The 12,043-nt window shown below is 49.0% G+C and overlaps 1 protein-coding gene across 2 annotated transcripts in view; it reads right to left on the reverse strand.

Annotated features, from left to right (window-relative positions):
- Positions 1-12,043, reverse strand: part of CD4 (CD4 molecule) — a 31,889-nt gene that overhangs the window by 1,621 nt on the left and 18,225 nt on the right. For both annotated transcript variants that reach the window (XM_021670978.2, NM_001308523.1), the window contains 6 exon segments: positions 5,301-5,459; positions 4,587-4,817; positions 3,225-3,572; positions 2,264-2,464; positions 679-800; positions 319-386 (listed from right to left, as the gene is read on the reverse strand). In XM_021670978.2, the coding sequence (XP_021526653.2) occupies positions 319-386; positions 679-800; positions 2,264-2,464; positions 3,225-3,572; positions 4,587-4,817; positions 5,301-5,459 (1,129 nt within the window).

The raw sequence follows: 12,043 nt of genomic DNA on the forward strand, positions 1-12,043 counted from the left end.
GGACCACAGCTGCAGAATGAGTCCAGAAAGGCCCTGGCCTGCTGCTCCTTCAGCTGCCCTCCCACTCCTGCCTCCTTCCTAGCTCCTGACCATCTTTTCCCACCCCTCCATCCTCTCCACCACACCCCTTCAGCCCCCATCTCCTCTCCACCACCCCCACCTCTCCCTCCTCAACTCCTTCCTCCTCTCCATCCTCCCATCCTGCCCCTGTTTGTTCCCCTTCCTCCCCCTCCCCTCTCCCTCCTTCCCCTCCCCCACCCCTCTCCCTCCCTCCCCTCTCCCTTTCCCCTCCCCCAACCCCTCCTCCCAGACCCTTACTGGGGGCACTGGCAGGTCTTCTTCTCACTGAGAAGTCTCTTGATCTGAGACATCCGCTCTGCTTGGCGCTGTCCAGGGACAAGGAAGGGAGTCATGAGGGTCCCCGGCCTCCAGAAGGGAGGTGCCCCTTGGTGGGGGCTGTGGGGGAAGCTGGGAGAGGAGAAGCAGTTACCTGGCTCAGGCTATCTATCCTGGAATTAACTCTCTGCTCCTTCCTGTCTCTCCCTCGATAGGGATCTGGGACAGGGCAGCAAGGGAGCTTAGGGGTGGGCAGAGGGAGCCAGGCAAGAGTCTCCTGGTACAGGACTCAGGGGCTTGAGGGTTGAGGGCCCTGTGGGGACCTGGCGTGGGGTCACTCACCCTTCGATGCCGGCATCTGACACAGAAGAAGATGCCTAGCCCAGTAAAAACCAGGAGGCCCGCGACACCCCCCGGCACAATCAGGGCCATTGGCTGCACCGGGGGAGACCATGTGGGCAGAACTGCGAGAGAGAGAAATGTGCTCAATGCACCACCCTCCTCCGGGAAGCAGGGGACTGCCCCCCAACCCCTCCTGGCCAGTTTTGGGTTTGATCCTGGGGTTGGGAGAGAGGGGTGGGGTGCCTGGGGGCTCTCAAAGGCTGCCAGGGCTGGGGAAACGGTTTTATGTTTTGTTTTGTTTTGTTTGAGACGGAGTTTCGCTCTTGTTACCCAGGCTGGAGTGCAATGGCGCGATCTCGGCTCACCACAACCTCCGCCTCCTGGGTTCAGGCAATTCTCCTGCCTCAGCCTCCCGAGTAGCTGGGATTACAGGCATGTGCCACCATGCCCAGCTAATTTTTTGTATTTTTAGTAGAGATAGGGTTTCACCATGTTGACCAGGATGGCCTCCATCTCTTGACCTCATGATCCACCCGCCTCGGCCTCCCAAAGTGCTGAGATTACAGGCGTGAGCCACCGTGCCCGGCCGCGGTTTTGTGTTTTAGAGACCATGGGTCACTCTGGAGATGTAGAAACAGTGGCCTAGACCCTGGTGTGTGTGTGTGTGTGTGTGTATGTGTAAGCGAGTGTGTGTGAATATGTGAGTGCATGTGTGTGTGTATGAATATGTGTGTCTGAGTGTGTGGGTGTGGGTAGGACTATGTGCGTAAATGTGTGAGTATATGTGTGTGTGTATGTGTGCGTGAGTGCATGTGAGTACATGGATGTGAGTGTGAGTGTGGATGTGTGTAGTATGTGTATGCATGTGTCCGTGTGTGTGTGTGACTGTGTGTGATGTGTATGACTGTGTGTGTGTATGAGTGCATATGTGAGTGTGTGTGTGAGTGCATGTGAGTGTGTGTGAGAATACATGTGTGCATGAGTGCATGTGAGTACATGGATGTGAGTGTGGGTGTGGATGTGTGTAGTATGTGTATGCATGTGTCCGTGTGTGTGTGTGACGGTGTGTGATGTATATGACTGTGTGTGTGTATGAGTGCATATATGAGTGTGTGAGTGTGTGTGTGAGTGCATGTGAGTGTGTGAGAATACATGTGTGCATGAGTGCATGTGAGTACATAGATGTGAGTGTGGGTGTGGATGTATGTAGTATGTGTATGCATGTGTCCGTGTGTGTGTGACTGTGTGTGTGTATGTGAGAGTGCATATGTGAGTGCGTGAGTGTGTGTGTTAGTGTGTGTCTGGATTTGGAGAAAAGCCAGGAGACAGGAAGGGGGCTCTTAGTCAGGTGGGCCCCATTCCACGGCTGTAGACCTGAGGGAGTGGGAACTTGCAGAATGGCAGTTGGCAGCCTAGAGCCCAGGACCACACCCCACCACACCTCATCACTTCTATGCCTCCAGGACACCATATCCATAACCCCCCAACTCAGGCATTGGGAGGCTGGAACTCTGGGATGGTCTCTGCCAACCACAGGAAGGTCCCGCAGGGCAGGAGGCAGAGGCCACGGAACCTGGGTCCTTACCCTCGACCTTGGATTCCAGCAGGACCTGTCCTGAGTCACTCAGCAGACACTGCCACACCCCCGCCTCAGGGTTCAGCACCCACACCGCCTTCTCCTGCTTGGAGACCTTTGCCTCCTGGTTCTCCAGTTTCAAGCTCAGCATCAGCTTAGGGGAGGTGGGTCCCCACACCTCACAGGTCAAATTGTTCTGGAGCTGAGTTGCTGCAGAGGAAGGAGAGGCTGAGATTGCAAGCCTGGGTCTCTAGGTCCCCAGCACCTTCAAGCTCTAAGGAGATTCAGTAGAACAATTAAAATGATACTCTACATGGGCGGCCTTCTTTTAGCCTTTTATAGCAGGTTTTCATCCAGTCGTATGAGGAAAAACAGCGTTTGGGGTCCAGTGGTATTGGATTTGAATCCCAGCTCCACTGCTTAGCAGCTGTGTGTCTCTGGACAAGTGACTTAACAACCTGTGCCCGCCAGTAGTTAAAGGCATGCATACATGTAAAGTGTTTGGATGGGGCTGGCACATGCTAAGCAACAAGTCTTAGCCATTATTATTTGTGGAGTTGTTACGATGATAAGGAGATGAGGAAGCCAGAAACTCAATTTGGAGCTTGACATTATCATCATTACTATGGTACAGAGAACAGATTTCATTATCCTCATTAGACAGGTCAGGAAGCAGGCCGGAAGTGGGAGGGGGCTTAGCCAGGGTCACAAAGGGTTGGTCACAGGCAGAACTGAAACCCTGGTTCTTAGCCCAAGTGCTTTGGGGATCTTCAGTGAAGCCAGCCCCAAGCTGGCTCATGGAGGTGGCAGTTCAAAACCAGCCCCAAACCCAGAGGGCCCTCCCTCACTTCATCCAGGTGACCAGGGCCTAGGCATCCTTTCCTGGGGCCTGGCCTGCCTCGGAAGGAGCCCTGGGCCAGGCCCCTCCACCTCCTTCCTTTACCCTCCCTTCCCTGGCCTGGCCCCTCACCTCTCATCACCACAAGGTTCACTTTCTGATGCAACTTTCCCGTTTTCCCTTTAAGAGCCAGGGTGAAGTTTCCGGAGCCAGCATACTGAGGCAAGGCCTGGGGCAGGGTGAGGTGAAGCGGAAGCTTCTTGCCCATCCTGAGCTTGGGGTCCTGGGTAACCACTTTTACACACACCTCCTGGCTCGTCAGGTTGAAGGAGATCCAGGACTTGGAGGAGGAAGCCTTCTCCGCCTGCCAGCACAGCTCGCCACTGCCCGTCAGCTTTTCAGCTGCAAAGGCGAGTGGGAAGGAGAACTCCACCTGTTCCCCCTCTTTCTTATACACTGTGCTGGAGGCCTGCTGGAAAGCTGGAGGTGGGAAGGGAGAGACCCTGGGTGAGGAGACAGGAAGATGAGGGTGCACAGGTGGAGTCGGCATGTGGGGGCGGCAGAGCAATGGAAAAGGACCAGGTGGCCCAGACACCCACCTCATCATTTCAGATACTTCAGTTCCTTCCTGCCTCTCCAGCCTTCCCTCCCCTCTTCCACCCAGCGTTTGCCTACAGCAGACCACTTCCCTCCTCCCTGAAGCCATCACAGAGCAGCCCAGCCATAGGGGATCCTCACTGTCTTCAGGATTCCTGGACACAGAGGCCATTTGGCCTCCACTCCTTAAGGGCATAATTTCATCACCCGTCACAACATAAGAGCGAACACTTAACTCGGGCTTACTCTGTGCCGGGCACCGTTTTCAGTGCCTTGTGTCTATCAGTCCTCACCTTAATACAACAAGGTAACCACTGTGCCACTTAACATTATCCTCATTTCACAGAGGCTGAAACCAAGGCACAGAGAGGTTCAGTAACACCAAGGTCACATGGTGGTGGCAGAACCAGGATTTCAATCAGGGTCCATGCACTAAATTGGCACACTGCACTACCTTATGTCACATAAGCACCCAGGGGGACAGGATCCGGGGTAGGACCTTGGTCTCCTCACAGTGCCCGGCTCAGGGGTTCAGAGGTGCAACACAGAACCTCATCAAGGCTGGCTTGCTGGTGTTAGTGTCCCTGAGTAAATGGATTTGCCAACTTGGTAGGGGTGGGGAGCTCACTCCACCTTTGGGGCCTCCAGGAGCCTCTGGGGCCTCTCGCATCCTTACCTTCCCCAGCCCTTCCTTTCTCCATGTCCACCACACTGAGGGATGACTGTCGATCCACTCACTGGGGACGAGGGCCCCAGTGAGTCCCTCAAGTCAGACCTCAGCTCTAGGGGACCTAGCCTTTGCCACTCTGACCTCCCAGCACCAGACCCAGAAGCAGAAGGAGGGCCTGTCAGCCCCTGAAGCAGGGAGGAGACTGTGGGGAGAGGGGCTTCCCTTACCTAGTACCACGACGTTTATTTTGAACAACAGCTCCGGGTGCTGGGAGACGGTGCATTTCCAGGTGCCACTATCCTGGATCTCCAGCTGAGATACAGAAAGGGTCTTCATCCCCTGTATCCTTTTACCCCGTGGACTCGTGCATTCCACTGAGGGGCTACTACCAGGGGGGCTCTCCAAGGTCAGGGTCAGGCTCTGCCCCTGAAGCAGGTGGGTGTCAGGGCTGGCAGTCACTGTGGAGGGAACAGTGTGTGCCAGCTGGGTCACACACATATCATCCCCAAGGAGAAGACAGGAGACAGGAGACCAAGCAGAGGACAGGAGACCAAGATCACCTCTCCATTATCCCTGTCCCGACATCACCTTCCTCCCAGCACCAAGCTGCCCACCCCCAGGCAAAATAGGGTTTCCCTCTCCCCTCCTCTCTGTCTTCTTTCCTTCTCTCCTCTCACCCTCTCTTCCCCAGTCTCTCTCCTTCCTTCCCTTGTTTCCTTCCCTTGTCTTTTCTTTTCCCAAGACCTCTTCCCTCCTCTGCCCCACCACCATCCCCCACCTGATCAAGAAGGGTTCGAAGAGATTTGGAGGCCAGTTTGGCAGCCTGGTCCTCCTGGGCCCGCTTCGGTATCACCAGCTCAGGCTGGATTTGGTGCAGGGGCAGGAGTAGTGGGGAAGGGAGCCAGGCGGGAGGTATCCTCATCCCCACCTGCCCCACTCACATCCGAACACCTGCAATTCCACCTCCTCCTTCTTTCTCTCCACTTCACAGATGTAAGTCTCTGAGTCTTCTACCTGAACATTCTTGATGATCAGGGGAAAGGATCCTCGGTCCCAAGAGCTTTTCTTTGAGTCAATGCGATCGGCCAGCTTGGATTGACCTGGGAGTAGAAGACATACGGGGGAGGCTGAGGCTCTTCTGATCTCAGATGCTAATTTCCTGCAACATCTGCTCCTCGTTCTAATTGAGAACTCCAGTCTGGCAAGGAGGTCCCATCATATCCATTTACCTGGCTGGGACAGTAGCTCACAAATACAAATAAAATCATATCCTTATTTGGAGAGCACTAACTCCTACAAGCCAAACATTTTACAGGCATCATCTCAGTAATCTCCACGATAAATTTCAAGAAATAGATACTGTCAACACTGTTTTGCTTATTTTGCAGATGGGGAAACTGAGACTCAGAGAGATTAGGCAATTGCCCAAGTTCTCACACATTGAGATTAAGTAATTGCCCAACTCTCACACATTGTAGGAGAATAAACCAGCACAATTTCTTTGGAGGGTAATTTGTAATACGTATCAGAATTACAAATGCATGTACAAAACCAAATGTCCACCAATAAAGAATAGATTAAATAAACTGGGCGAAGTGGCTCACACCTGTAATCCCAGCACTTTGGGAGGCCAAGGCGGGTAGATCACCTGAGGTCAGGAGTTCAAGACTAGCCTGGCCAACATGGTGAAACCCTGTCTCTACTAAAAATACAAAAATTAGCCGGGAGTGGTGGCTTGAACCTGGGAGGGAGAGGTTGCAGTGAGCTGAGATCTCGCACTGCACTGCAGACTGGGCTACAGAGTGAGACTCCATCTAAAAAAAAAAAAAAGAATAGGTTAAATAGATCATAGCTCACCCATTCAGTGGATTGCTGTGTAGCCATAAGAGAAGAATGAGGAAGTGCTTTGTATACTGATTTGGAACCGTATTTAAGAAACATCATTAACTAATAAAGCAAGATATTAAATAGTCTACTATTTGTTTTTAAAGGAGGGGAATATATATGCCTTATATGAAAAGAATATTTCTCGAATTAAACATAAGAAAATGAGGTCATTAAGGCCAGGTGCAGTGGCTCATGCCTGTAATCCTAGTACTTACAGAGGCCGAGGTGAGCGGATCTCAAGGTCAGGTGTTCAAGACCAGCCTGGCCATCATGGTGAAATCCCCATCTCTACTTAAAAAAAAAAAGACAAAAAGTAGCCAGGCATGGTGGCGGGTGACTGTAATCCCAGCTACTTGGGAGGCTGAGGCAGGCAAATCACTTGAACCCAGGAGGCAGAGGTTGCAGTGAGCCAAGATCGTGCCACTGCACTCCAGCCTAGGCGACAGAGCAAGACTCTGTCTCAAAAAAAAAAAAAAGAAAAAAGAAAGAAAATGAGGCCAGGCGTGGTGGAAATATCTCATCCCAGCTTTTTGAAAAATAGAGGTGTAAGGATCGTTTGAGCCCAGGAGTTCGAGACCAACCTGGGCAACATGTCAAAACCCCATCTTTAAAAAAAGTTTTTTTTAATTAGCCATCTTGGGAGGCTGAGTTTGGAGGATCACCTGACAAAGGTTGCCGTGAAACAAACGAGATGGCACAACTGCACTCCAGTCTGGGTGATAGAGTGAGACTTTGTCTCAAAAAAAAAAAAAATTATCTGGCTGTGGAGGTGCATGCCAGTAGCCCCAGCTACACCAGAGGCTGAGGTAGGAGGATCACCTGACCTGGGAGGTCAAGGCTGCAGTGAGCTATGATCATGCCACTGTACTCCACACTGGGCAACAGAATGAGATCTTGTTTAAAAAAAAAAAAAAGAACTGGGAGACTGAGTCACAAGAATCGCTTGAACCTGGGAGGCGGAGGTTGCAGTGAGCCGAGATTGCGCCAATGCACTCCAGCCTGGGTAACAAGAGAGAAACTGTGTCTCAAAAAAAAAAAAAAAAGGAATTTTTGGTTGGGTGCAGTGACTCATGCCTGGAATCCCAGCACTTTGGGAGTCCGAGGTGGTGAATCACTCGAGGTCAGGAGTTCTAGACCAGCCTGGCCAACATGGTAAAACCCAGTCTCTACAAAAAAAAAAAAAAATTAGCCGGGACATAGTGACACATGCCTATAATCTCAGCTACTCAGGAGGCTGAGACAGGAGAATTGCTTGAACCCATAAAGCAAAGTTTGCAGTGAGCTGAGATCATGTCACTGTACTCCAGCCTGGGAGACAGAGTGAGACTCTCAAAAAAAAAAAGAAAAAAGTAAAAAAGTAAAAATAATTCGGGCTGCTTCACTATGCATCCACTATCTCTGGAAGGTTCTTCTGGCATAGGCATGTGTCTCCTTTGGCCTCCTCTTGTAAAATCTAACAGCCATCACCAAGGGGAAGTTCTCTTTAGCTGCGCATTTTCTGGGTGCAGTGGCAGCTCCAGAATCCCTGTAGAAGAGGGCTTTAGAAGCTAAATTTACACAGCCAACACTTCTGTTTTGTTTTGTTTTTACTTAGAATGTATATTTGGAGAAGTGAGGCAAAGGTGGCTCAGACTAAAGCCTCTCACCCAGCTTGGCACTGGCCCTGCCCTCCTGAGATGCCCAGGCCCTCTCCCTCCTTCTGCCTTGGTGTGGGAGCCTGGATACCAGCTCAGCCACTTGCTCTCCTTTCTCTCCTCTTCCCCACCACACAGTCCTCTTTCCCACTGCTCAGCTCCCCCTGTCCAGGAGCCCCTTCCAGACAACCTCACAGCCAGGGCACACAGCTGCCCCCAAGCTTCCCCGGAGCATGGTGGGTGCCCAATCCACCCACCCCCACCCACAGCTTCACACATTTTTTTTTTTTTTAAGACAGAGTCTCGCTCTGTCGCCCAGGCTGGAGTGCAGTGGCACAATCTCAGCTCACTGCAACCTCTGCCTTCCAGGTTCAAGCAATTCTCCTGCCTCAGCCTCCCAAGTAGCTGGTACTACAGGCGTGCACCACCACACCCAGCTAATTTTTGTATTTTTAATACAGATGGGATTTCACAATGTTGGCCAGGATGGTATTGATCCCTTGACCTCGTGATCCACCTGCCTTGGCCTCCCAAAGTGCTGGGATTACAGGCGTGAACCACCGTGCCCGGCCCACACTTTTTTTAAATGTCCCTACTCAAGACAACTTGTACCCAACCTCCCCTTTGATTTGTTCCTTCAGTGGTTCCTGCCCTACTTGCTGTCCCCCCTGGATCTTCACTCTGTTTTAATTCCCCAGCTTATCCTGAAATTCAACTACATTCCTTTCACAATTCCTTTACCAAACTTCTTAAAAGCGTGGCCTACTCTGCTTCTGCCCTGTTTTCCTCCTCTTTTGCTCCTCTCCTCCATTTCCAAGTACGATTCGTTTTTATTCATCTTGAACTCTTGCTCTGACATCTACGTTTACGTGTTGTCCCAGACTCTGTCTTTGGTCCTCTTCCCCATTTCTACAGATATTCTAAATTCCACCACATCCCCAGTCAGCTCTGCAGATGGTGGCTAAGTTGTTACTGCCAGTCCCCGGCCCCTCTCCTCAATTCTAGGCACACACTTCCAATGGTCCAAGAGATAAGTTTATGTTAGGATCCTGCCATCACCCCAAATGCAACTGGTTCAAAATGAAATGTATCACCCTCCTTCCAAAATAACTCTGCCTCCTTGCTTCCCTTTTCCTCTTTTTTTTTTTTTGAGATGGAGTTTCCCTCTTATTACCCAGGCTGGAGTGCAATGGCGCGATCTCGGCTCACCGCAACCTCCGCCTCCTGGGTTCAGGCAATTCTCCTGCCTCAGCCTCCTGAGTAGCTGGGACTACAGGCACGCGCCACCATGCCCAGCTAATTTTTGTATTTTTAGTAGAGATGAGGTTTCACCTTGTTGACCAGTATGGTCTCGATCTCTTGACCTCGTGATCCACCCGCCCTTTTCCTCTTAAGAAGAAAACCAAGGCCCACTTGTCCATGCTGTCCCATACTTTCAAAAGCTATGCCAAGATAATATGAAAGGTCTAAGCGTATGGGTGAGTCTGGGACAAATTCATGGGACAACCAGTACTGAATGAAGACTTAAAAGAGATATAGGCCTGTGGCCCGGCACAGTGGCTCACGCCTGTAATCCCAGCCCTTTGAGAGACTGAGATGGGCAGATGAACTGAAGTCAGGAGTTCAAGATCAGCCTGGCCAATATGGTGAAACCCTGTCTCTACTAAAAATACAAAAATTAGCTGGGAATGGTGGCATTTGCCTATAATCCCAGCTACTCGGGAGGCTGAGGCAGGAGAATCCCTTGAACCCAGGAGAGGAAGGTTGCAGTGAGCTGAGATTGCTGACTCCAAGCATGTGCCACCACGCCCAGCTAACTTTTGTGTTTTTTGTAGAAGTGGGGTATCACCATGTTGCCCAGCCTGATCTTGAACTCCTGATGAAGTGATCCACCTGCCTCAGTCTCCCAAAGTGCTAGGATTACAGGTGCGAGCCAGCATGCCCAGCCCAAAATGGGAAACCAGGGATTGAAGTAGAGAAAAAAACATGACTCTGTGTTTCAGAAATTGCGGGAAGAAGGAGGGTGATACTGTCATTGTTAGAAATCAGGAAGTTGGTGCATTGGAACCGAATCATTTTCTGAGTGCAAAAAATAAAATAAAGTAAAATAAAAAAGAAATCAGGAAGTTGGGAAGGGGAGCTGTTCTGAAGGAAGATCAGATCCATAGAAACAGAACAAAAGCATCAACACAAAAGACTTAAGAATTTTTAGAAAGTAGCACATTGTTTTAATCTCATAGGCAGTGAAAGAAATGCAAATTAAGACGATATATTTTTCAATTATAAAATTGCCCCCCCAAAAACGTTTTAAATAATACTACTTAATGCTGACAAGGTGTGCTCAAAAAATTCATATTTTTAATTTTATTTCTGGAACTTTATCCTTAAAACAATAATTTTAAAATGCAAATCAAATTTAAGTACAAAAACAATACTTACAGAGTTGTTAATAGAATACGATGTTAGACAAAATGATAGTGGCTATATATTAGAGGACAATTAATTTGATGGAATTCTAGGTTAGCACCAAAACCAATATTTACAAATAATTTATAATGAAATAGAAAAACTAATAATATATTTTTCTTTTTTTTTTTTCTTTTGGAGATGGAGTCTCACTCTGTCGCCCAGGCTGGAGTGTAATGGCGTGATCTTGGCTCACGGCAACCTCCGCCTCCTGTGTTCAAGCAATTCTCCTGCCTCAGACTCCCGAGTAGCTGGGACTACAGGCGCGTGCCACCATGCCCGGCTAATTTTTTGTATTTTTAGTAGAGATGGGGTTTCACTGTGTTACCCAGGATGGTCTCCATCTCCTGACCTTATGATCTGCCCACTTCGGCCTCCCAAAATGCTGGGATTACAGGCGTGAGGCACTGTGCCCGGCCAGTCCTCACTTTTTAGATTAGTCATTTGAGCTACAAAAATTATACAGACTCAACACTTTTCTGGCCCTGCCTGCCTGCCTTTTATTTATTTATTTTTTTTTTTGAGAAAGAGCCTCACTCTGTCACCCAAGCTGGAGTGCAGTGGTGTGATCTTGGCTCACTGAAACCTTCACCTCCCATGTTCAAGCAATTCTCTTGCCTCAGCTTCCCAAGTAGCTGGGACTACAGTTATGTGCCGCCAAGCCCAGCTAATTTTTGTATTTTTAGTAGAGACAGTTTTCACCGTGTTGGCCAGACTGGTCTCGAACTCCTGGCCTCAAGCCATCCACCCACCTTAGCCTCCCAAAGTGCTGGGATTACAGGTGTGAGTCATCACGGCGGGCATTACATTAAACTTATTATTTTGAGATAATTGTAGATTCACTTGCAGTTGTAAGAAATAATGCAGAACAATTCTATGTACCCTCTATCCAGTTTACCCTAATGGTAACATCTTGCAAAACTATAGTACTATATCGCAACTGGGATGATGACATTGACACAATCAGGACACAGAACATTTCCAGCACCATAAGGTTGTTGCTTTTTATAGCCATACCCTTCCCCCCGCCATCCCTGAGCCCCTTAACCCCTGGCAATCACTCATCTGTTCTCCATTTCTATAATTAGTTATTTTAAGAATGTTATGTAAATGGATTAATACAGTATAGTACCTTTTGAGATTGGCTTTTTTTCACTCAGCATAATTCCCTGGAGATTCATCCAGGTTGTGGTGTGAACTGTAATTCATCCTTTTTACTGCTGAAAAGGATTTCATAATGTAGACATAATCATTCCCCAGTTGAAGGACATCTAGATTGTTTCTAGTTGTTGGCTATCATGAATAAAGCTGCTATAAACATTTGTGTACAGCTTTTTGTGTGAGCATAAGTCTTCATTGCTCTGGGATAAATGCCTAGGAGTGCAATTGCTGGGTTGTTGCATGTTTTGTTTTATAAGAAACTATCAAACTATTTTCCAGAGTGGCTATGCCATGTTAGGCTCCCACCAATACTGGAAGAATGACCCAATTTCTCCACATCCTCATCAGCATTTGGTGGTGTTCCAATTTTTTATCTTAGCCATTCTGATAGGTGCAGTGATAGCTTATTGTGGTTTTATTTTACATTTCCCTAATGGTTAATGATGTTGAACAATTTTTCATGTGCTTATTTGCCAACTGTATGTCCTTTTCTGCCTTTTTTCTAATTGAATTTTTTTTTTTGGTTTTGACTTTTG

The sequence above is a fragment of the Aotus nancymaae genome, unplaced genomic scaffold (assembly GCF_030222135.1).
Source record: "Aotus nancymaae isolate 86718 unplaced genomic scaffold, 86718_ANA_hifiasm-v0.15.2.pri h1tg000016l, whole genome shotgun sequence".
NCBI classification, from domain to species: domain Eukaryota; kingdom Metazoa; phylum Chordata; class Mammalia; order Primates; family Aotidae; genus Aotus; species Aotus nancymaae.